This window comes from Capsicum annuum, chromosome 11 (genome assembly GCF_002878395.1).
Source record: "Capsicum annuum cultivar UCD-10X-F1 chromosome 11, UCD10Xv1.1, whole genome shotgun sequence".
In the NCBI taxonomy this organism is placed as follows: Eukaryota; Viridiplantae; Streptophyta; class Magnoliopsida; order Solanales; family Solanaceae; genus Capsicum; species Capsicum annuum.
The window spans coordinates 196,355,992-196,381,702 of NC_061121.1; the positions used below are offsets into that span (position 1 = coordinate 196,355,992).

At 35.9% G+C, this 25,711-nt stretch overlaps 2 protein-coding genes across 2 annotated transcripts; one reads left to right on the plus strand and one right to left on the minus strand.

The window, feature by feature from the left end:
* The first annotated feature begins 7,846 nt into the window (after positions 1 to 7,846).
* LOC107848369 (actin) lies at positions 7,847 to 13,953 on the plus strand. The gene is made up of 5 exons (XM_016693131.2): positions 7,847 to 8,001; positions 8,594 to 8,663; positions 8,950 to 9,343; positions 9,948 to 10,561; positions 13,734 to 13,953. Exons 2-5 carry the CDS (start codon positions 8,604 to 8,606, stop codon positions 13,797 to 13,799), a joined length of 1,134 nt encoding a protein of 377 aa, XP_016548617.2. The 5' UTR covers positions 7,847 to 8,001; positions 8,594 to 8,603; the 3' UTR covers positions 13,800 to 13,953.
* Positions 13,954 to 21,473: 7,520 nt separating this feature from the next.
* LOC107846309 lies at positions 21,474 to 22,046 on the minus strand. The gene has a single exon (XM_016690734.2). The coding sequence runs from the start codon at positions 22,044 to 22,046 to the stop codon at positions 21,474 to 21,476; it is 573 nt and encodes a 190-aa protein (XP_016546220.2).
* Between the last annotated feature and the right edge of the window lie 3,665 nt (positions 22,047 to 25,711).

Sequence of the window (25,711 nt, forward strand, 5' to 3'; positions counted from 1 at the left end):
CGAAGAATAGGAGTGATGAAATTGAAAGTCAGGAGCCCACCTGAAGAACAAGGGTGATGAAATTGCAAGTCGGGAGGCCCTTCCGAAGAATAAGGGTGATAAATTAAAAGTTGGGAGCTCGCCCAGAGAATAGAGCAAGGAAATTACAAGTTGGGAGGCCTGCCCGAAGAATGGGGGTGATGAAATTGAAAGTCAGGAGCCCACCTGAAGAACAAGGGTGATGAAATTACAAGTCGGGAGGCTCGCCCAAATAATAAAGGTGATAAAATTGAAAGTTGGGAGCTCGTCCAGAGAACAGTGCAAGGAAATTGCAAGTCGGGAGGCCCTCCTGAAGAATAAAGGTGATGAAATGAAAAGTCAGGAGCCCGCCTGAAGAACAAGGGTGATAAAATTGCAATTCGGGAGGCTCGCCTGAAGAATAGGGGTGATTAAATTAAAAGTTGGGAGCTCGCCCAGAGAACAGAGCGAGGAAATTGCAAGTTAGGAGGCTTGCCCGAAGAATAAGGGCGATGAAATTGAAAGTCAGGAGCCTGCCTGAAGAACAAGGGTGATGAAATTACAAGTCGGGAGGGCCGCCCGAAGAATAGGGGTGATAAAATTAAAAGTTAGGAGCTCGCCCAAAGAACAAAGCAAGGAAATTGCAAGTTGGGGGGCCTGCCCGAAGAATAGGGGTGATAAAATTGAAAGTCATGAGCCCGCCTGAAGAACAAGGGTGATGAAATTGCAAGTCAGAAGGCCCATCCGAAGAATAGAGGTGATAAAATTAAAAGTTGGGAGCTCGCCCGGAGAATAGAGCGAGGAAATTGCAACTCAGGAGCCCGCCAGGGTGAAGAAATTAAAAGTCAAGCAACAAGGTAAAGAAATTAAAATTTAAGCAACAAGGTGAAGAAATTAAAGTCAAGCAATAAGGTGAAGAAATTAAAAGTCAAGCAACAAGGTGAAGAGATTGAAAGTCAAGCAATAAGGTGAAACAACTTAAAGGCAATAAAGTGAGGAAATTACAAGTCAGGAGCCCGCCCAAAGAATAGAACGGTGAAGTTATAAATCAAAAGATTAAAAATAGCAAGTCAGGAGCCCGTCTGGAGAACAGGGTGAAGAAATTGAAAGCTAAGCAACGAGTTGAAGAAATTGCAAGTCAGGAGACTGCCTGGAGAATAGGGTGATGAAATAGCAAGTCAAGAGTCCAAAAAAATTTACATAGATAGGATTTTTGTAATTTCATTTATGCTTCAACTTGTTATTTTCATTTTGGTGTAATAACAGTGCCGCTGACCGGAACCTCGACATTGTCTCACTCGACTCTCCAACTCGGTATAGTCCCTCTTCTTCTAACCCTTTGAGATACCTATGACTTGATTCCCTTATAACTTTAGTAGGTAGGATGTCCTAAGTCAAGACCCGGTTGCCCTTATTTCTTCTATTTCTTTCCTTGAATAATGGTCGGGTCAAAATTTGATCTCGTTGTCTACTTTTTTGTCTGAAAACACTTTGGGTACTTTGTGTTTACACCCAAAAAGGGGCATGATGTAGACACCTAATTTTGTCCCTCCTAAAGTTCAATTTTATTTAATTCTAGCTCACCTTACCACGTACCCTCACCCATTTGATTATACCCCACAAAAATACAAAAATAACAACTCTTAACAAAATCACTAACAAATTTTATCTTGTTTTAATCAAATTAACAACCTTATCCTACCCCACCCCATACCCCATACACATACCCACGTAACCCATCTTTTACATTTTACTCACACCATAACAGAAAGGGGGGACCACCATTGAGGGATATGATTTCTATTTTTTTAGAGAATACACACACCTAGAAGAGAACAATATATACACTATACACAGAATACTCAAAGAGGGGAGAGAATTTATTTTTTTTCCTTTTTTGGTTTTTGTCCTTCTTCATTCAAAAATGCACATACACAGAACCCCATTCTCACCATTAACGCACACACAGAAACTCATGTACACTCCATTAACACCATCACGGGAAACTCCCTTCACCATCAATACACGACGCATAAATACTCTCCACTCACACCATCCATCACACATTTCCACTCACAGCTTTCACTCATAGTAACAAAACATACACACTCACTTTCTATTCAATTCACACATATGAGCCCATACTGACCCCTCTCTAAATTCACACACACGAAACATACACATACCTCACTGCACAAATTTCACCATATATACATACACACACAAATAATATCACGACAATGGAGACTCCCATTTTTGCCCTTTTCTGCTTCTTCTTTGTAATACATATACAAAAAATAAGAAGAGGGAAAAAATGGTGTCACCCACATAGCTTGTAGATTGACATAGCAACATGAAGACATAAATCCACCCACCATAGACGAAAAACAGAGTTGAACGGTGGGAGAGAGATCGAAAATAGCGAGAGAGAGAGAAAGTTGAGTGATTTCTTTCTTTTTTCGGTGAGTTCTCCCCGAAAAACCCTACAGCCATTGATTTTCTCTAAATGGTCATTATTACCAAGTTCGCCGGAGCTCTGGTGTAGCAAAAATAGGAAGTCCAACTCCACTCTGACCAAACCCGCATCAACACAGTGACTCCCGACCTCGTTTTCAGTTTAAATCCAATCGGAAAACATTAAGTTCGGCCACTAGATCATCTGAATCGATCATTTTAGGATGATTCCGATTAAGTCTCACCAGAAATTGCACATAGGGCGTCTAGTTTTTCCATTCGAAGCTTCGATCAATTTTGGGTTTCATTTGTTCTTCGTGAACTCTTGTTCGGATTATATTTCAAGATTTTTCCATTGGAATTGGTTCGATTTAAGGTTTTGGACGTGGGTTCTACCGGGTTTAATCAGAATAATACATCAATTTTAAAAGCGGCATTGAGGTCCATTTTTATCTTCTTTTTCTTTAAATTTTACATAATCGAGAATGATTTGTGTTTCGTATGTTTGAATCTTGATTGTGTATTGATTGATGTTGTATTTGGATGTGGAAACTTGAATTGGTAGTCGAAGAATTGATTAATTATTTTGTAAATGAATGCGAGAAGGGATTGGTCTCGATAAAAGTAAATTTGGATAAATTTAGATTCATCGATGATGTTAAACGTGATAGAATTATGATATATTGAAACAGATAGGCAAATGTAGGTTCGTGTAGGCAAAAATTTAGGAATACACCTGTAACCAGTTACGCCAAAAGATGCGGTTAATACACCAGAACCACACCTATAACCCAAGTCAATTCACGAGGTTTTTTAAATTCGATGGTGAGATACATATGAAATACATGTAGGATCATCATTAGGACCATCATAGTTGCCGACCATCAATGAACTGATTGGATTAACCAACCAAAGTTGGCTTCAGTCATTATGTATTGAACAGAAGCAAAAGCCTCAGTAACGATCGGCCGGTAGTAAAAAGTCATAGCAAACCCAGTAGCTACTTGTACTAAAAAACAAGTAAGCGTAATTCCCCCTAAACAATAAAATATATTGACGTGGGGGGAACGTATTTACTAGTTATATCATCCGCAATTCCTTGAATCTCGAGATGTTCTTCGAACCACTCATATACTTTATTGAGATAGGCGGAACTCCCCCTCTAAGAACCGTATATTATGGAATTTGTGTTGAACGGTTTGGTTTTAGTGCTTGTTTGTATCAAATGTATCATTTGGCCGGGGAATGCGCCGAGGTATTTTCATTTATTCTCAGGGAAATGCCCCAAAGTATTTTGTACCCGGAGGATATTCGTGATGAAGGCCCAAGGCATCAGGTGGAGCTTAGTTTAGGACTAGTTTAGAATAAGATTTATATTTTTTGTATTTTTCTATTTCATACTGTATAATTGGACTGTACACCATATTTTGGAATTCTTCTTGTCTTGTTTGTTTGATCGATTATTTTATGTGTTTTGTGTGGTTATACATTTGTAGTGTCGAATAGCCGATATACTTCACCAAGCGACCGTGGTAGAACTACAGGATCGAGGGGTGCCTAACACCTTCCCCTCGGTCAACAAAATTCCTTAACCGGAATCTCTGTTCGCAAACCAGTTTTAAAGAGTCAAATCATTTTGAAAAGGACTTTCCAAAGGTGACTTGGCACATCGGATTATGCCAAGTGGAGACTCTGAATTTAATTAAAACAACATGAATCCTTTTTCGAAACATATCTTGATTTTGTCACTTTACTAATAAAAATCTTTCGAAACTCTAAAATTAATCTTTTTGGTTAAAAAAAAGGGTGTGACATAAGTTGTGTTGTACATGCTGTATTATCCTCATAAAAATCATGGGTACTTTATCACATTTCAAATCATATTTTTTGCGAATGAGATGTATCGTGGACCTCAACCACATACACTCTTGGCTTGCTTCATGAATAGCTTTTATCTCAGCATGGTTCGATGAAGTGGCTACGATAGACTGCTTTGTATATCTCCAAGATATGACAGTACCCCCACATATGAACACATAGCTTATTTGAGATCGAGCTTACGGGTCAGATAAGTACCCAACATCATTATAACCAATAATATTGGTACTACAATCTTTAGAATAAAATAAGCTCATATGTTTGATCACATTCCAATGTCTTCTAGTAAGAGCAGAACTATACCTTGATAATAAATAATCAAAAGGTTATATTGGGTCTTTTAGTAGTTACAAAATACGTTATTACACCAATTGCACTAAGATATATAACCAATCCAATTTGGTATATTTCTCATTCCAGCAAATAATCTATTATTTTTTAAAACTCTTCAAGAGTTTCAATAATTTTCAAGTTATAAATTTATGCAATATAAGAATTATAGATAAGTTTCTCGGAAACTTTTATATGATTCAAACATTTTGAATCTTTAAAAGTTTTCATATAAATTTTTTCAAGTGACAATATTCAACATTTCATGTGTGACATCTTCAAGTGTCTGGACTGCAAATCAAATAAGTTTTATGCTTATTACCAAGATGCATTCTTTCATGTCACTTAATAAATGTTTCTACGCCGACATGCTTAAATAAACATAGAATTCAGATCCTCGTAATCCTTTACAATATTGTGTCAATATTTTATCAAAAATATTATAGATGATATATCATTTTGTATACGTTCACAATATGACATAACATTTTGTGATCTCATCACTTCATTATTTTAAGGTACCTGGACCTTTTATAAGGTTTCATGAAATGTTATGTTGTAGACTCTTTAAGAGCACATTGCCTCATTGTTATGATCATTTGCTATTTTTTAATTTTCAAGAATTATTTCATTTGAACCAATTGGTCTACCACGCTTCACGCATGCAAAAACTTTTCCCTTTAGGGACACAAAATAAAAGCACTTGCAGCTTAAATATGCTATGCTTTTGGTATTTGACTTGAATTATCTTTTGAATGAGGATCTGATGATAATTCCTAACATATTTCATAGTTGTTTATAATTTCCCTCTTATGTTAGGAAAACTAACATACATCCTCCATCTTCTTTGAGAAATCCATCTTTGTGTATTATGGTATATTCATTAATTGTATACCGCACGTCAAAATTATTAGATGGACAACATGTGGTTCCTAACTCAAAACCAATTTTGAGGAAAAATTAATCATAATTTATTGGTTTGATGCATACAAATACTTTTGCATATAATATTTCAAACCAACTCATGAAGCTTTTGTTCTCATTAGCAATGATTTATCTATTTATCAAAGACATTCTATGCCAAATCAACATTATCAAGATGAATTGTCTTATTACACAATTTGAAATTATGCTCTTAACTTAGTTTTATTAAGAAAACAACTTTATAAATGTCAAGCTATAGGTTGACAATAAATGTACATGTGATCATCTTATTTTGATGCTTCTTAATCGATCACATGATAGGTGAACGGGCCCTTATTTACCTTTTATACTTTTCAGATTTTACGGGATCCAATCCCAAAATTAGTTTGTCCAACCAACTTATCATGGGAACAAGAAATATTAAAAGTAAGGAAGAATTTTCTAATTCTTCAATATTTGTTCAATATTGAGTATGCACCTCTTTGGGATGTCGCAATCGTTCATGTCAATTTATGAAGTTTTATTCTAGCAAACTCCAAGTTTATCATGACATGTACCTTTTACTTTAGTAAATTTTAGATTTACTATTACATGAATAAATTTTAAATTTACTACTTTAGAAGTAGATTTTAAAATAATTCTTCTCAATTATTCAGCCTCTTTCGGAGGTGAGTTGTCATACCATCACAATCAAGTGCATGTTTGTATTGATAAGCTTTACTAAATATTATCATCTTCACTCCAGGGAATGGATTTGTGCTTATAAAAATCAAAATTCTCATACCTAGAAATGGAATATAATAGTGCCTTAAGCCTATCAAATTATGATAGCTTATAACCTCTTTCAAAATATTGTTAATTCAAGAGCAAATCGAAGCGTACATATAATGTACAAAATTTTTCTCTAACATATCTTATAATCATATTAAGCGTGTGAAAATATTATCACTTTTGATGATTATTATCATATTGTCTCTCCACACTTATATTTGTGCATTCAATCACTTGTCTTCTTTCAGACATATTATGTACTGCTACCACATTCCTTTCAAGAATGGAACAAATTGTCAACTTTCAAATTCATCATATATTGCTACCATATTCACTTCATGGAATACAGCATATCAATGGGATATATTTCATGACTTTTCACTAAACACTCATTATTTTGTCTTATCCTTCATAATATCATCAATAAGGTGTATTGAAATTTAAAATCAATATCTTATACATATAAAGGCGTCTTAGACTATAACTCGATGGGACTTGAACCCAACATCTTATCATCATGGTGTATTAGAACTTTTAACCCAATGTCTTGCTCTCTTAATGAGATGAGATTTAAATTCATCATCATATCTTTTAACAATATTGCTCTTCATGAACAAATTTAATTTAAAGCATAAGTGGTTCCAAACCAATTATTTTTTTCTCAAATCCAACAATCATTATATCATTAGTAGTAAAAGACAAATAACATAAGAAATTACTAACCTTGAAATTACCTTTAGATTTATAATCTCACCTTGTTTGGCAGAGTCTCGTGTTGATAACGTATTATGAAATATAAAGTAAGAATAATAAAAATAGAGAGAAGAGAGAGTGCTTATTATTTCTCTTGATGGTTGAATTACAATGAAGAAAACCCCTTTATTTATAGGGGAAAACATTTCTAAGGCCCTTCCCACTTTTAATATATTATAAATTATAGATATAGATATGATAAGTAAACACCGAACATGACAATTGTTATCACAAATAGAAGACAAACACAAAATATAAAGTTTGGTATTTAATTTGGTATTTTTAAAATTTAATTTTAACAATTTGATAATCAATAATTAAAAGTGAATATCAAATACCAAACTACTAAAGCTTGCTCCTACACATTCAAACTTCGATTTGGTGATTTATGCATATTCTCAATAATAACATTTGAGCAAATCTTATTCGGCTGTTACACGCTAGAATTATCCAAAAAGTAATACTTACCATATATTTCTTTCATTTTCTAATCATATAATGCGTCAAAATTAAGATTATTTTTGAATATATACTTTAACTTCTCAGAGATAAATGTTTCTAAATTCTAATCCATGAGCAAGCCATGCCACTTTAATGGGCTAAAGAGGGGGAGAGGCCTAAACCAAGGAAGCATCCTCATATGAATAGATAACATGTGGCAACCATAGATGAAAGCAAAGACTAATTAATACCATAGAAAACTAACGGGACAACAACAAATACGGACTCTTTTGTCTTATAGCATTTAAAAAGAAGACCTTTCCATTGCCTTTTGGAAGGGTTGGATTTCATTTCAAGTTTGCTTCGCTTTTAATCTTGTATTTGTACTCACAGCCAACCGTGGGCACCACCTGCTTACTCCTCCCCCAGAAGCTCCCTTTTTTGTACACAAAGGTAGCTCGTTCGGAGACGAATTTAGAATTTAAAATTAATGTATTTGTTTATCAATAGTTTGAGCAAATGTAGTATGCCTCTACACTAAGGGGTCGTTTTGTTACAGGGTAAGGGGTTGATCCCTTATAAAATTCGGGATTAAATTTGTTTAATGATTGGATTATGGGATTGGTCATTCTGGTTGTTATTTTGAGATAATTTTATTTTGAACCAAACGATCCCTAAGTATGTCTATGGTTATTTTTGCATTAATTATAATCAAAATGATCCTTTGCACTTGATACAATCTATGCTTAGACCACATTATACAAAAGGGGGGAAAATTCAAAAATGTATGTATGTAATATGCTATACATACGTACTCTGAACGAACTTAGTTAAAATCCTAGCTTCTAGTGGATTCACTTGGTCATGACTCATGACATTTGAATTTGCTTCTTGAATGTTGATAATATTAATGGCTTATGTGGGGAATTATGGATATTGAAACTTCTTGCATACTTTTTATTTGGTTGAAAGTGTACAAATGTGGTAATTAGATTGATATAATTAGTTCTTTCTAATTTGAGGCTTTCAATTTTGATCATGGCAGTATATAAGAGATGGCAGACGGCGAGGATATTCAGCCACTCGTCTGTGATAATGGGACAGGAATGGTCAAGGTACGTACAAGAAATTTGAAGTTCTCAAACATTTGTAGATATTGTATAATTTTTTAGAAAAAGGGAAAGCCAAATGTGCTAAACTTCACCACGCATGGTTTCTGGGAAGGTTTAGACTACATTGAATTTACTGTACAAAGTCTTACGTGGTCACAAGCTGGCAAAATTTACCTTTGTGCCTAGGCTCCTTCAAATGCTACGCTATACTAAAGCATTAAAAATTTTCTATTGCTTGATTAGGTAGTTATTGATCCTATTTTTATCTCGTGTATATCTATTTTTTCAGGCTGGATTTGCTGGAGATGATGCTCCAAGAGCAGTGTTTCCAAGCATTGTTGGTCGCCCACGTCACACCGGTGTGATGGTTGGCATGGGCCAAAAAGATGCATATGTTGGTGATGAAGCTCAATCCAAACGTGGTATTCTGTCTTTGAAATATCCAATTGAGCATGGTATCGTGAACAACTGGGATGACATGGAGAAAATCTGGCATCACACATTTTACAATGAACTTCGTGTTGCCCCCGAGGAACACCCTGTCCTGCTCACCGAAGCACCTCTCAATCCAAAGGCTAATCGTGAGAAGATGACTCAAATCATGTTTGAGACATTTAATACTCCTGCCATGTATGTCGCCATTCAAGCAGTTCTATCTCTTTATGCCAGTGGTCGTACTACAGGTGAATGCTTTCTTCTTAGCAAGAATTATTGTCTTGTGATCATAACGGCTACAGGGTGATTTGAAATATCTTAAGGTTTAGCAAGGGGTCTACTCTTTTCCAATTATTTCTTCCGCAAAGAAAACGGAAGAGAACAAATAAGATTCTCTTAGCTCATGCAACTGGATCTCATAATTTAATTGCCTATATTCATTTATATGGTTAGCATGATCACTTGATGAAATCTGAAGATATATTCATAGAACTAGAGGCTCGGCTAGAAGGAATAGGTGGAGAAACTGTGTTACAACTAGTAATACTTTAATGTCAAATTTAAATTCGAAACGTCCTCCTTGTGATGTGATAAAAAGGGGGGTTACCCTTGACTTGGAAGAAAAATTATTCAATCACATAGTTTGAGCTCCTGGAATATGGTCATCAGGGTATTTCTCATGTTGTATGTTAATTGATAGCAGCTAGTGCATCAATTATTTAGGTGTTAAAAGTGAGAATTTCTTGTTGTCAAAGTAGTAATAATATGTACAATCTAGAATGAATATTTAACTTTTTGATTGGAGATTGAAAGATTGTGCTCCTAAATCATTTGTGTAATGTTTGTATATAGGTATTGTCCTGGACTCTGGTGATGGTGTCAGCCACACTGTTCCAATCTACGAGGGATATGCTCTGCCACATGCTATCCTTCGTCTCGATTTGGCAGGACGTGACCTGACCGATCACCTAATGAAGATCTTTAGAGAGCGCGGTTACTCATTCACCACCACTGCTGAACGAGAAATCGTGAGGGACGTGAAGGAAAAGCTCTCCTACATTGCTCTTGACTATGAACAAGAGATGGATACTTCAAAAACTAGCTCCTCTGTTGAGAAGAGCTACGAGTTGCCTGATGGTCAAGTGATCACAATTGGTGCTGAACGTTTCCGATGCCCAGAAGTCCTTTTCCAGCCTTCAATGATCGGAATGGAAGCTGCGGGCATTCATGAAACAACATACAACTCGATCATGAAATGCGACGTTGATATCAGGAAGGATCTTTATGGAAACATTGTACTTAGTGGCGGTTCAACTATGTTTCCTGGAATTGCTGATAGGATGAGCAAGGAAATCACAGCACTGGCTCCAAGCAGCATGAAAATTAAGGTGGTAGCTCCACCAGAGAGGAAGTATAGTGTTTGGATTGGAGGTTCCATTTTGGCTTCCTTAAGTACCTTCCAACAGGTTAGTGAATTTTTAGAATTTGACATAACAAGTACATCTATTGTCATTCATACTCTCTGTTTTTGGCTTAGATTTGTGTTCCCAGTCATAAAGCCATGGAGACTTGTGATGGAATCAAATAACGTGTCATGTGAAAGCTAATAATTTCCAACTTTGAACGACTATAAAGAAGACAAAGAAAAGTACAAAAATATGGTTTGACCAATGGACATTCGACAACAACAACATGCTCAGCATATTCCCCTAAGGTGGGGTCTGGGGAGGGTAAAGTGTACGTAGTCCATACCACTACCTCATATGAAATAGAGAGGTTGTTTCCAATAGACCCCGGGCTCAGGACAAATAAAAGTATACCAAACAAAAAACACAAAAATAAACAACAAAATGCGATAACATACTGCTAGACAGAGGCGGATTCGGATTTAAAGTTTATGGGTTCCTCATGTTACATAAAAATAAGACCAAACGGTAACTAAGGGGATTAGAACCCATAACCAAAATGTCAATAAAACTTTTATAAGCCTCTCTACTCCACTAGACCAACAATACACTTTCTTTGTGGGTTCCTAACTTATAATTCTTATACATTTACTAGATTTCTCTATATAAATACTAGATCCGAACGAAAGTTACTGGGTTCTCGGGAACCCTCACCTAGGCCCCTAGATCCGCCTCTGCTGCTAGATAATAAAAGAAACAAGGCATCGACAGAGTAATACTATGAACTATTTATTCGAAATCACAAACATCATCAGAACACTGCAAATAAGAAACCACAAATATAGATACAAACACAACACTCCTTCCTACTATTACGGATGCACTCCTACCCACTAATCTTTTACCCGAATTCGTGTCGTCTACACCTTCCTATCAAGGGTCATGTTATGTCTAATCATCCCCCATACCTCTCTAATATTTCTTCGGCCTACCTCTACCTCGCCTAAAATCATCTATAGCCAACCTCTCCCACCTTTGATCTGACGTATCCGTGTACCTCCTCATCATATGCCTAAACCATCGCAACTCACTTTTCACATCTTATCTTTCAACAAAGTCACTATCATTTTCTCTCGAATAACCTTATTTCTAACCCTATCTCTCCTAGTAAGTTCACACATCCATCTCAATATCATTATCTCTGCCACCTTCAATTTTTGGAGTAAGAGTTCTTAACTGGCCAACATTCTGCTCCATATAACATAGCATGTCATACTGCCACTCTATAGAACTTACGTTTAAGCTTAAGAGGCATCTTCTTATCACACAAGAATCCCGAAGAGAGCCACCACTTTAACCACGTTGCACCAATACGGTGCGTAGCATCCTCGTCAATCTCTCCATTCCCCTGAATCATATCCCAAAATACTTGAAACAATCTCTCTTAGCTTCTGAATGGCCTGAGAATCCAGCTCCACTACCATGTCAACCTCATGCCTCGAACCACTGAATTTACATTTCAAGTACTCTGTCTTAGTCCTGCTCAACCTAAACTCTTAGACTCTAGAGTTTGTTTTCAAACCTCGAACTTATCATTAAATCCTCCCCGAGTCTCGTTAATTATCACAACATCATCAACAAATAACATACACCAAGGCACCTCCCCTTAAATATGTCGCGTCAAAACATCCACCAAGGCAAATAAGAATGGGCTAAAAGAAATCCCTGGTACAACCCTGTCAAAATAGAAAAGTGCTCTGAGTCTCCTCCTACCATCCTCATACGATTCTTCTCTCCTTCATACATGTATTGAATCGACCTAGTGTATGCCACGGGCACACCTCTAGCCTCCAAGCACCTCTACAGAATCTCCTTGTGGACTTTATCGTATGCAATCTTGAGATCGATGAGCACCATGTGCAAGTCCTTTCTCCTCTTCCTAAATTGCTTCACTAACTTTCTCACGAGGTGAATGACTTTAGTAGTCGAGCGACCTAGTATAAAATCAAAATGATTCTCGAAAATAGTCACGATCCTCCTCTGCCTCAACTCTATCACCCCCTCCCACACCTTCATAATATGACTCAACAACTTGATACCCCTATAGTTGTTGCAACTTTGAATATCCCCCTTGTTCTTATACAATGGAATCATCGTACTCCATCTCAAAGATCGGTCATCTTTACTACCCTAAAAATGATGTGAAACAACCTTGTCATCCACTCCTTACCTACCCCACCAGCACTCTTCCATCCAGAATCTCATCTGGACCGATCTCCTGGCCCCTCCGCATCCTATGGATAGCACCCTTGACCTCCTCAACATCGATACTCCTACAATAAACGTAATCGTGACACCTCTCTGAGTGCTGCAAATCCCAGTACAAAACCTTTATCCCCTCATCGTTCAAAAGTCTATGAAAATAGGAACTATTAGAAAAAATTATAGAAAAAATAATCTCCCCTTAATAGCCCTCTTTAACGACTATATTCTGGATGCTTTTGTGTTATTGTGTAAACATAAAGGATCTCCAAGAAAAAATAATAAAGGTCGAAGAGTCCTTTTTAATCAAGAAAATATTTTTGAGATAAAACACAATTATGATAAAATTCAGATCAAGTAGAAATTTTGAAACAAACCCTAACAATTTTTTGGTTAACATATAGTCCTTCAAATTATACAATTTGCTTCATATAATTATCTTGCATCTATTAGTTGAAATATAGTGATTTTGCACGTGTGTATCTATGGTGCGCGTCTAAAATTAAGGGTTTAAAATAGGATACATGTCTCTATATACTCTTTTTATGGAATTGGTTTTGTGTTCCTAGTCACGAAGCCATAGAGAGTTGCATTATTTTGGTAACATTTGGTCCTACAAGTCACTTCATATATATTTTCCATCTATTTGTCACCCCTTCTATTCACTTTTATCTGTCCACTATACTAGAATTTCATGTCCACTTCTACTTCCTCCATAACATTTCGTCCTATAAAAGATTAAATTTATTATATTCAAATGGTGATAATAGTAAAATTGTCATTTTATTTATTGGCTCCATAAACCGTAAGGGGTGCGTCAATACTTGACAAAAAAAGATGACGAGGGAATAACATTTTATTGAGTTTTTCAGATTTTGTTTTCTTCTTTTAATCATGTTGATAGTAATTTATTTGCTTTGAACAAAAGATGAAAAGACTAACGAAATTTTATGTTGTTTTTGAAATGCAGATGTGGATTGCAAAGGCAGAATACGATGAATCTGGTCCATCCATTGTGCACAGAAAATGCTTCTAATTAGTTTTAGATATGTAATTCCTATGTCCTCCTGTAACAGTGGCAAATAAATTTTCCAGAATTGACAGTAAAACCAGATCTTTCCGTGTAGATTTTTTGGTTGTGAACTTTGTCATTTAATGTAAATTATATTGAATCAATTTGTTTTTAATTATATGCCCACAGTCCGTGCATAACAATGCGCACAAGTATTAACCTTGACTAAGTTGGTTAAGCAGGTGATCTCTTAAATCGCGGTTTCATGTTGAACCCTTTACATGCTTTCTTGGCCGAACTTGTTACATGAGGCTTATCTAGGGTGGTTTATCTCACCAGTATAGTTTGCAGGCTGTTATATTAAAGCGGGGTTCACCCTGTGATCCAAAGAATAGCCATGGTGAATTCTCTTGTCAACCGAAAAAAACTGCAAGTATTAACAGGAACATTGTTTCACCCAAAAAAAAACAAACATGAAAATCATTTCACTGATGTTAAATCATTACACATAAAAATTCAGTTGATGAAATGATTTAATGTTACTTAAGTACAATGGCCCTAATGAATCACAAATTCTTTGGATTTAGATGTCAGATACTGACTATGAAAACGAACTCTGTGTTTGTGTGAGCTAAAAATTGATCTCGTCCATGTAGATATGACTATGTGGCACACGCATCCAGTCACGAGGGGTCGTCTAAGTAGTATTGAGCGAACTCCTCCGGGAACCCAGCGGAGGAACAAGAGCTTGACTCTGAATTTCAGAACCCATGACACCGAGATTGGTTACCTAACCAGGATAACCCGTATAGTTGGAAGAGACAATTTTGATTCCTACCCACTTTCATAACTTATTTTGAGTCATAAACACCAAATTTCTTTTTCATTTATTTTTTAGAGTTAGGTCTAAAAAGTGGGTCAGGGTTGTGGGGTCATGGTTTGTTTAACATTTTTAGAACTTGGAGAAAAAATAGAACTTTTTTAAAATTATAACATGGTCCCTTTTTATATTTTTCAATTTTGAAAATATTTATTAAAATCATTTAATATTTTCAACTACAAATTTCTCTCTCCTCAAACTCTTCCTTCTCCCGATTTTGGTTCCTATTTTTTCAAAAAATAAAAAACAATTCGGCTGATTCTTGCTTCCTCAGGCGAATTTTTTGAATTTCTCTTGCTCAAGTAAGTGTAATTTTCTTCCCCAATCAGTTCTAGATCCATTTTAGTAATTTTTTCGATGACTCTTTGTGTTGGGGTTTTTCAATCTTGACAAAAATTGCACTGTTCTTCGTTGAATTAGTCAAAATTTGAGTGTTTTTAGTTAACATTATCGATTTCGCATGTTTAATCGGGTTTTGCTTTGGATAATGATTAGAATTTTTTGTAATTTTTGTAGTTATATTGTGTTTGATTTTGAATTTTTTGTACTGAAATGAACTCATTTTAATGGTGTTCTTGTTGTTGTGAATTGCACTGCCAAAGTTGGAACTTGAATTGCATGTTTGATGTGAGACGTTTTTCCATTTTTCTTAATAGACCAGTGGTGATAGATGCAGATTTGTTTTTGCTGCATTTGTTCATTTTTTTTAATAGACCAGTGGTCGATAAATCGACCACTACAGATTCGTTTTTTGCTGTAGATCATAAATGGTGAGAAGAGTTCATAGAGTGGTTAAAAGGCCTGCTTCCACTGCTTCTACCAGCAGGAAGCGAAAATCCGAAGAAGTTTTGAAAACTTTCAAGAGAAAAATCCGTAGTCGATGAATCGGAGTCGGAAACCTAATCAAGAATCCTTGCCGATATTTCCGAATATGACGAAAGTAGTGCACATGAGAGTGAGGATGCTGAGGATAACGAGGGGAAAAACAAAGAATAAAGTGAAAGTGATAGAGGGAACAGTGAGATAGGAGAGATAATGGAGACGGGTAGGAGGATCCCCTATCCTTGCCAATTTGTGCGAGAGATATCTCCGTTGAGTCGTACGGCCTAAAAACCTCGATGGATAATCTTGGCTTTTTTCCTGCTAAGAATTCTGTGAGAGCAAGAATAAAGGTGTATCGAGAGTTTAGACGGGTTCTTGTTGAACAAAAGTTGTATTGTGATTTTAAGAAGACATGTTTCGAACACTTGAGGCATATTCCGGAACATTTTAAGTTTAATGGACAGATGGTTCATTATATGTTGTTGCGACGTATAAAAAAAACTACATGAAATTTGGTTTTGTTTGAACGGTAAGCCAGCTTATTTTGGCTTAAAGGAATTTGCTTGATTACGGGACTGAATTGTTTAGCATATCCTCGTGAATCAAAAATGAAGAAAGTCCTCTAAAATGGACAAAGCTTTCATTTTAAGGTGACGAAGAACAAGAGCATTACTGCTACAAAGTTGATTAGCCTGATGAAAGGTAATAGGTTGATTAATCAACAAAAGTTGAAGTGTGCTTTAGTTTGGTTTGTGCATGCGATGCTGTTGGCAAAGAACCCATCAAAGAAGGTGGATTCGAACCACATTAAGATGGCGGCTGATTTAGAATTCTTCAGGGGGAGGGGGGGTATCCATAGGGAAAAGAGTTCTTTGAGCTGACCTTGAGCTATCTGAAAAAGAAGACTGATCTGACCAAGCAGAAAGAAGATTTTGACAAGATTAATAATGCATCGTACGCGTTATTTGGCTTTCCCTGGATGTTTCTGGTACTTATAATCAACCAGCCTATTGATTTATTATAGGCCCCTACATATTTATGCAGTAATACATAGACACTGTAGACTTACTTGTGCTTCTATTGATTGCAGGTTTGGATATATAAGGCCTTTCCTCATCTGGGAAGGTACACCGGCAAGTAGTTGGATTCTCCCCTGCCTATTCCCCGCCTTCTTCGATGGCACACGTCGAAGTGCGATAACATAATGTAAGGCAACCCGTTTAAGTACAAAGGAAACAACATAAAGGTAAAATTATACTTATTATGATATGATACTAATATTATTATATTAGCGAATGTCTTGTAATTTTTTTTTATTTTTTTTTATTTTTTTTATAGATTGTGCACCCGTACCTTACCTCTACTGTCCTTGAGATAGAGCAAGATACATGAAAACTTTTAAGACATACACGGACGAAGTTAAGAATACGTCCATCGATGCATTAGCGTGACTGTGTTGACTTCATCAGCGAAGGTCATGGACGAAGACGGAGATTTGGGTGGCTACCATTATGTTCCAAGTCCACCACGCGCTTGTGATCATCCTGGTTCAAGTGGACTCAAAATTTCACCAGACACTTCTAATGACGATGACCTGCGCGAGCGCGTTGCCTTGCTCGAGAAAAGTCTACTGGATATTGCTTCTTTTGTTAGAGATGAGAGGCTGAGGAGAATCGAGAAGAATAAGAAGAAGCAACAAGAAGAAGGTAAATTAATTTATTTTTTGCTTTTTGAATTTAATTTTGTTGCATGTGTTTAGTAATCCTTTCAAAATAATACAGTGCACCTCGATGGCCCCCCTCTTAGCCGACATCAAGTAAACCTCGAAGAACTTGTAGTCGTAGTGACAGACATGGCTGCAACAAATGAAAAAGGTGAAGAAGAGAAGAAAGAAGAAGAAACAGAAGAGGAGAATGCAGCAGCAGCAGAAGAAGAAGAAGAAGAAGAAGAAGAAGAAGAAGATGAGGAGATGATAGCTGAAGCAGAAGAATAAAATGAGGAGAAAAAAAAAGATGGTGAAAAGAAATCATCAGAAGAAAAAGACAAAAATGAGAAGGCAATTGAGGAAGAATTAGTGGTCGAACGGGAGGTTAAAAACATTAAAGAAGAGAAGAAACCATCAGAAGAAGAAGAGAAGGAAACTGAGAAGAAACAAGTTGAAGAAGAGGAGAAAAACATGAAGAAAAAGAAGTAGATGTGATGGGCATCGTTGCGGAACTCAATCAAGAAAATAAGTAGTTTTGTGGATTTGGAACAACTAATTTTATTAATGATTTTTTTTTTAGTGATTTATTCTTTATGGATAAATTGAATTACATATATTTCACATGTTTTTTTTGTGATTTGTTCTTTATGGATAATTGAATTACATATATTTGACATGTCAATGATGGAATTTACTGATGAAATAATGTTCAGTTATTCCATTGTCTCGTTAGATTAAATAGCTGGCTGCATTGCGTTACCAGTTTAGCTGTTATCCTGATTTATAGTGGTTGATTGGAAACATAATAGAAGTTCTTCTCTATAATTTATAGACTTAACATACTATCGATTGAGTAATTCATACATTTACTTACCTTAAATATCATGGTTTATAGAGGTCAATGATAAAAGATGTAGACATAATTCTCTATTAATTATAGATTACACCCAAGATTGATTTGAGAAACCTTACGTCTATTTATTCAGTTTGCTATATCCCTATTACACCCTTTCAGAAAGCCAACAACAATAATAAATCATATAATAAATTTTTTAGGCCTTTCTCATTTTCCTCAGTCAAAATCAGTCTTTGCTTTACTTGGTCCCTCTCCATTTCGACTTCTTTTAGCGATCCTTTCAAGTAATCCTTTTAATCTTCGACTTCTTTTAGCAATGTCATAAGTAGATCTCTATTTTCTTTGTATTTCCAAAGCCTTTGGAGTATATGAAACTTAGAAGCACCTCGAAAATTTGATGTCGATGGGTTGCTCGTCGGTGAGTCTTTGTCAAGCCACTTAAAAAAAGAGCATCTGTCATTATCCTTTCCAACCGCAAAGTTAAAGAATTTTTGACCTGGATTCCAATTGGTGAGTGACATCCTAAAAATAGCTGGATTGCCACAATGACATATGTAGGACACTTTTGCATTTGATTTTTGGGATGCTTGAGACATTGTAGTTGCTAACAAAAATTAAAGTAAAAAAAAATGAGATTGTTAACACAAAAATAGTCTTCCTTTTATATAAAAAAAAGTGAGATATTATCGTTGGGTGTTGATTTGACGTGTACTTTATTACCGTTGTAAAAATTTGACATTTTGATTTTTTTTACTGTTGGTCTTGTTTCATAGATCATATTTATAATCAATGTCTTTTCAGGCTTTTGATAGATGATTCACCGAAAAGATATATAGTCTAGCATATACTAAGAGCTAATTCCTTAATAACCTCACTAGACGATGCTGCAAATTCATAGACCATAACTAGCACAAATTTTGAGAAGGATTATTTGATCAATAAAATAATAAATAATTAAATTTTATGCAATTAAAGGAGCTTGAACAAGTCATGTGATCGTATGAGAGTCCACGTAAATTAGATAAGGTGATCAATGATGTATGGGGATGGGTAGTGGATGAACAACAAACATGCATGGGGCAATGTTTACCCAAAGCACAAGTATGTTGTGAGAAAATTTATTTGTTCAACCATAACTCATCACCTCACACCTTGTTTCACTACTTTTAATTTATATGGACCCTCATACGATCAAATGACTTGTTTAGGCTCATTCGATTGCATAAAATTCAATTGCTTATTATTTTATTAATTAATTAATATTTCTCAAAATATGTGCTATTTATGGTCTATGAATAAATATCATAGTCTAGTTATTTCTTTGTGGAAGTAGTTAATAGTCTATGATAGACTATATAAGGCTGAGTACAAAACTAAGCATAGTCTAGCATAGGTTTTGTACAACTCCATTAATACATGCACTAGACTATGACACATATTTATAGACCATGACTACCACATATTTTGAAAAAAGACTATTTAATTAATAAAATAATAAGTAATTGAATTTTATACAATCGAATGAGCCTAAACAAGTCATATGATCGTATGAGGGTCCATATAAATTGAAAGTGGTGAAACAAGGTGTGAGGTGATAAGTTGTGGTTGAACAACCAACATCCTTAGGGCAATGTTCACCAAAGCACAAGTATGTTGTGAGGAATTAATTTGTTCATTCACTACCCATCCTCACACATCATTGCTCACCTCATCCAATTTATGTGGAATCTCATACTACCACATGACTTGTTCAAGCTCTTTAATTGCATAAATCTAATTATTTATTATTTTACTGATTAGTTATTTTTTTTTCAAATATGCTACTAAGGGCAATAAACTAATACTATATATTACTGACAAGGCTTACAGTCTATGAAATTTACTGAACACAATCGATGGACCCGTATTGTTTGAAGCATCGATTATATATTTTTTCGAGTATAGATATTGAGACCAGTGTCAAATAAACCCCATGACTCTACAATTAATTTTGTATAAATTAACATAATCGCGGATAGACCATATTAGTTTTCCATTAACGTATATGAACTAATTTGACATCTGACAACTGTCCCGTTCATCTTCTACCTTGATCTCATGCAAAAATTCTAAAAAGGAAAAAAATGTAAAATTATAGTGGCAAAAAATTTAGGAAACAAGAATTAAACCAGAAACAAAAATTAAACCAGCATTAATTTCACATCTCACAACCGTTTGATTCATCTTCTAACATCAGAAATTGAAAAAAATTTAATCAGAACAAAATTGCAAAATTTAGACGAATGTAGGCAAACAAACATATTTCATTGATAATTCATTGTAATGATGATGTAGAACTATATTTACAGCAAAAACAAAGCAAAATGAAGAAACTTTCATTTAACATTCCTAACCATGAAAGCTTCTCCTTGCAACGAATTTAAAATTAAAAAAAATAGGAATAAAAAAACTTAAACTAAGGGTATGGTGGGGTGATCATCTCCTTCGGCTCCATGTTGATTCGCTCCACAATCGCCTGTAAAAAATGGGTAATCCACCGGAGTTCGTGGTGGACATGCTCCCGATCCTGCCCCAGTTTATAGAAGAGGCGATTGAAGTTGTTACGGAGGAGGATAAGGTCGTAGTTACGGTTGATCCTCATTCTGGGTCTCAAAGGAATGTCTGGCATCTTTTCGATTTAATCTGATTTTGAGGTGATGAAGATAAATTATGGGTGCAGTAGATAGGTGTTTATATAGACCAAAATAGAACCCTTTGGTCTTCCCACCCTTTTGTTGGTAGACGTGTGAATGGTGGAAATCAAAGAGAGGTAGCGTATACCCAATCGACGCAACATGTGATTGGACGTGCAACAACTTTTTTAAGATGTAATAAATGCTCAACTGTTCACATCTTTCCCTTTGAATATTTAGGGTTTTTAATAGACCGTAAATTAGATTGATAATATACCATGTGTTAAATAAAGAATAACAAAAATAAACCGGACACACAATATATGCGATAGTTTAAAAAGGTCGATAAAAGGTGAAGAGTTAAGTCGATAAATTTGGCATTAATCAGATAACTGAAAGTTTGTCAAAATACATACACTGCCATGACCTACAAAATACAAATTCATACAAGACTAACTACGATTTGTTGTTGTTACAAGTGGTTCTTTTGTGCCCGGGTTTCTTGTACAGTGAACACTTATCCCTCCTCTTTGACTTGAAAGTCTCGCCCATGCCCTTAACGTATTTTTTTCTTCCTTCCAAGCTTGGTGACCACGATAGGTGAAATAATGTTCACGTCTAGCAAATCTTATGGCATGCACCATTCGGACTCCAAAGGGATAACATTAATTGATTCTGAATGCGCTAGGAGGTACTCTTCCACTTTATACAGGGGCAAAGAGTAATCATAGACTCTCAAACCATAATCTTCACCGTGCTTCGATCACAAAGTGGCTATCGCGTGATCGCATGGTATTTTGACCAAGTCAAACTTCCTACAAGAACATGACCTTTTCAGTAGGTTGACTTTGGCTGTACAGCCACTTCCGAACATAGTGTATTGCCTTTCGTCCCCACTTATGTTCTCCACATAGAAGGAGCCTCCCTTGCTCCTATTATCTCTTAAGATCTTTTCAGCAGCGGGAACAAATTTGTTATCCTTACATTTGAGGATGTAGGCACGCCTCTTCCTGAATATTTCACCAAACCTCTTGGCAATCGAATTAAATATGGATGCCACGGGGTACTCCTTTTCGTCAATCAACATAGCGTTCATCGACTCCGCAATATTTATGGTCATCACGTCAAACCTGTTGTCGGGGAAATATGCCCTGCTCCATTTCTCAAAACCAAGCTCATGCTCGAGGAAAAAGGCTGCCTCGGGATAGTAGTTCTTGAATTCCATAAAATGGTCGCTAAACTCCTCAGGAGAATATGCCTTTGCCGCATTGTAGAATAGATAGAGGTGTTCTCCGCAGTGGTGATTTACCCAGAGATTTTCACCTAGGTGCCTCATGCAGTACTCGTGATGAACATGGTTGTACGCCTTCGTGATGCCGTTGGCGATGCTCTTGTGCCTATCGAAGATAAAGAACAAATCTTGTCCATCAACTATAATAGACTTCAGCTTCTCAAAGAAGAACGTCCAAGATGTATCGTTCTCCTTGTCAGCGACGCAAAAGGCAATGAGATAAATATGGTTCTCCGTATTTTATGCACCCATGCTTAGCAGCACACCCTCGTAGTTACCATATAAATGAGTGTCGTCGACCGTAATAACCTTCCTCATGTGGGCTAATCCCCTAATGAAAGGGCCCAACTATAAAAAGTAGTACATAAACCTACAATCGACCTTGTTCACCATGATGGAATAGGTAGTGCCAATATTAAGAGCGTCGATCATGAATGAAAAAATGGGCAGGCAGGAATACCCGTGCTCCGCTGTCCCTCAAACCATTTCCTTGGCAATCACAACCCTAACTAACATTTCCAATAGCTTGGTCTACTTTTCAAGTTCTTAAAAATGATTCTCCGAATGTCGCTAGTATCTGGACCCTTTCCTTCGTGATACATGTTCACACACAATGATGCAATGACTTTAGACGAGATTTTCTTGTGGCAGAGGGTGGCGTATTCGACGCCGTAACTATGATCAGCGACGTATTTATAAATGACAAACATGTCCGTGTATTCATACTTCTTCACCCGCAACATCCACCCGCAGCTAGGACAAATATATTTCACCTTAAGAAATTTGCTGCAGCTCTTCAATGTAGCATAATTAAAAGAATTTCTCACAACTGCTACGTCCAACAACAATTTTAGCTCCTTTTTACTGCTAAATATTTAATTTACCTAAAAAGTAGTTTCATTGGAGAAGGTGTGGTTGGTTTGTGCTCCCAATTCACAATCTTCTACCCCTTCTTCAGAGAAAATTAGATCTTTCAATTCCATTTAATCATCTTTCGAATCCATTGGATTAGCATCCAAAATCTCATCTTCAAATGAATCATGTTCATCGATTGTCGACTGTGGTGGCGGGATTGTCGGAGACTCTAAAATGATAGTTATTCTCAATAATGGCCTAGAGCCATCGGCAGAGATATCCAACATGTATAACGACACATGCCGATCATTATTTATGAACATGGGATGTATTTTACCCTGCCCATTCATTACATAGCTAATCACAATGTTCTTTGGCTCGCATTCTAATTCTTTGCTCTTAATTATTCTTTGAACCATGTCATCATACGATCTATTGCGATGCAGCGGGATGGGCATTGTCTTCTTTGTAGATGATTTCCACCTCCAACAGTTGGGAACTTCCTCCCACGCACCCATATAATTACCATCCATGACAACTACCTCAGCAACTGCCATAATAGACCACACAAATCGATAATAGATCAAGGTTTGGCTCTATAGATGGTCGATGACTGGTCGATCACTAGTATGAATACGTCCCAACAAAGACGTGAATCAACTGATTTTCGATATAATCGTTTCCCTCCTAGCTGTAGGATGGAAAAATGTATGTGTAGGACTTTTAAACTACTGAAATATATCTAATGACGAGGTATTGAGCGGATTTGAAAAACTTTTTGAGCTAGTAAAAATGGTAAAAAAAAATTTGAAATTTTTTTTTTCAAAAAGGATGGAACAACAATGGAGGCAATGATGAGGAATGGAGATTTTCAGTTGTGATGAACTATTTTTCGTCAAAAAAGTATCCGGAATTGGAAATTATTGGTGAAAAAGGGAGCTTCTATTGGTGGCTTCTTGGACAATTTTCTAAATTAAAATAGAAAATATGAAAAAATGGTGAAAATATAAAAAAAGTGGAAAATATTAAATATTAAATGGATGAAGTGGGGGGACTAAAGTGTAAAGTTTAAAACTTGTAAGGTAGGTTTGGATGAAAGAATGAATGATGTCATAAATGTGTCTAAACACCTAATTTTTCAAGACTTATGACTAAATGCCAAAATAAGTTTTGAAAGTGTCTAGATGTCAGACTATCCCTAGGAAGGATAAGGTTGGACATAGAGACAGTAACTGAAGATGAGCATAAGATATGCTTACTAAATTCTCTTCGATCAGTATGCAGTCATGGAGTTAATGATCAAGCAAGGTACTATGAAGGGGCGAACCCTGCACAAGTAATTCCTTAGTTTTTTCTCTACAACCCATTAGTCATCTAGGTTAGGGATCCAGATTTTTATTTACACGTTCCTTAGGCAGATTCTATCTTAAAATTAAAGCTCTTACCTCAGTTCTTAAGTCATTACGGACACACTGTACTTAGGTCTCCAATGCCCGATTCTCAAGACCTAATACAAAGCCTAATTATCTTCTAGCTTTTATATTCATTACATCTTATTATTATAGTGATCTATTTCATTGTTATTTCCTTCACAAGATCAATTTAACTCACGTACTCTAAACCATTTTGATAAATTCAATTGTACCATCATGTGGGAAATAGTTTGATGTCCATCTTTGGGCTATGACAATTGCGGTGTTGTTTTGATTTTCTAATCGTCTATTTTCTAACTTGATAAAATTTTCTTTGTAAGAAATTCCATCAACATCATAACAATCACCATGGCCAATATTGATTAACCGTTGAATAGAAACCAAGGCAATAAAGATCAGATTCAGAACAACGAGGACCACGAAAACAATCATACTAAAGAATGCCCAAAAATCGAGGGCCAAAACTAATGGACTACATCGATTTTTTAGTCAAAATTGATGGAATACCGATGCATTCACATTTGTCAAAATGGGTTGTTGTTTTTAGCAATTCGAAGGACAACATCGGTTAAAACCCATAATGATCCTCATTTTAAATTTTGACTATTGATTCATTTTGATCATTTTGCCCCTCTTTGTAGTCATATTATTGTATTTGTGATCTATAGTAGTAGTTGGTATGGTTCCCGAGGTGTTTAGTTGTGTTTCATGCTAGTTTTTAAATTTTGGGAGGTTTGGAAGTTCATAGGGTTGACTTTAGTCAATATTTTGATATTTAGAGGTCGTTGAAAATTCCATCAGTTCTGTTAGCTTCAGAATATCAATTTTTGGTTAGTAGCATCTTTGATTAGGATCCTGAGGCATTCAGGTGGATTTTGAGTAGTTGGTTGGATAATTGAAACTTTAAAGTTTTAGCCTAGTGTTGACTTCGGTTAACATCAATTGATAACAACTTTCATTTGCAATTCTGATGGTTCCATTGAGTTATGAAATTCCATTTTGGTCTAGCGTAGTTGAATTGAGTTCAAAGAATTTTTAATGAATTCTGAGGGTCCATTCTGAAATTTTTTGACCTTGGCTATCTGTTGGTGCACCAGTTGTTTTGGTGCAAAATCTTTTTCCTCTTTGTGTTCGTGAGGTCGGATTGCTTAGGCATCATGATGGTTGGTTCATGACAATGAAGAAAGAAGAAAATATGGTGGGTCAGTTTTGTTGTTGCTCTACACGTATGCAATCGGACCATCGTGATCATAATGGGTCCAGGTTGGGCATCTTCATGAATGCAATGGGGATCCCATGTTCATGAAAAAGGGATTGCTAACAGTCCTTTTCAGTATCTTTTTTGACCAAATACCATGTAACTCAGTTTTTGAAGCCTTGGAACTAAATTTTGGAAGTAACAAATGGTGGTTTTTGATATTT

Excerpts from the sequence above, each read along its gene's own strand:
- LOC107848369 (XM_016693131.2), top strand. The coding sequence starts at position 8,604 with ATGGCAGACGGCGAGGATATTCAGCCACTCGTCTGTGATAATGGGACA. Across the intron at positions 9,344-9,947 it reads TGCCAGTGGTCGTACTACAG|GTATTGTCCTGGACTCTGGT; the intron begins GTGAATGCTTTC and ends GTTTGTATATAG. Across the intron at positions 10,562-13,733 it reads CCTTAAGTACCTTCCAACAG|ATGTGGATTGCAAAGGCAGA; the intron begins GTTAGTGAATTT and ends TTTGAAATGCAG.
- LOC107846309 (XM_016690734.2), bottom strand. The coding sequence starts at position 22,046 with ATGAGGCACCTAGGTGAAAATCTCTGGGTAAATCACCACTGCGGAGAA.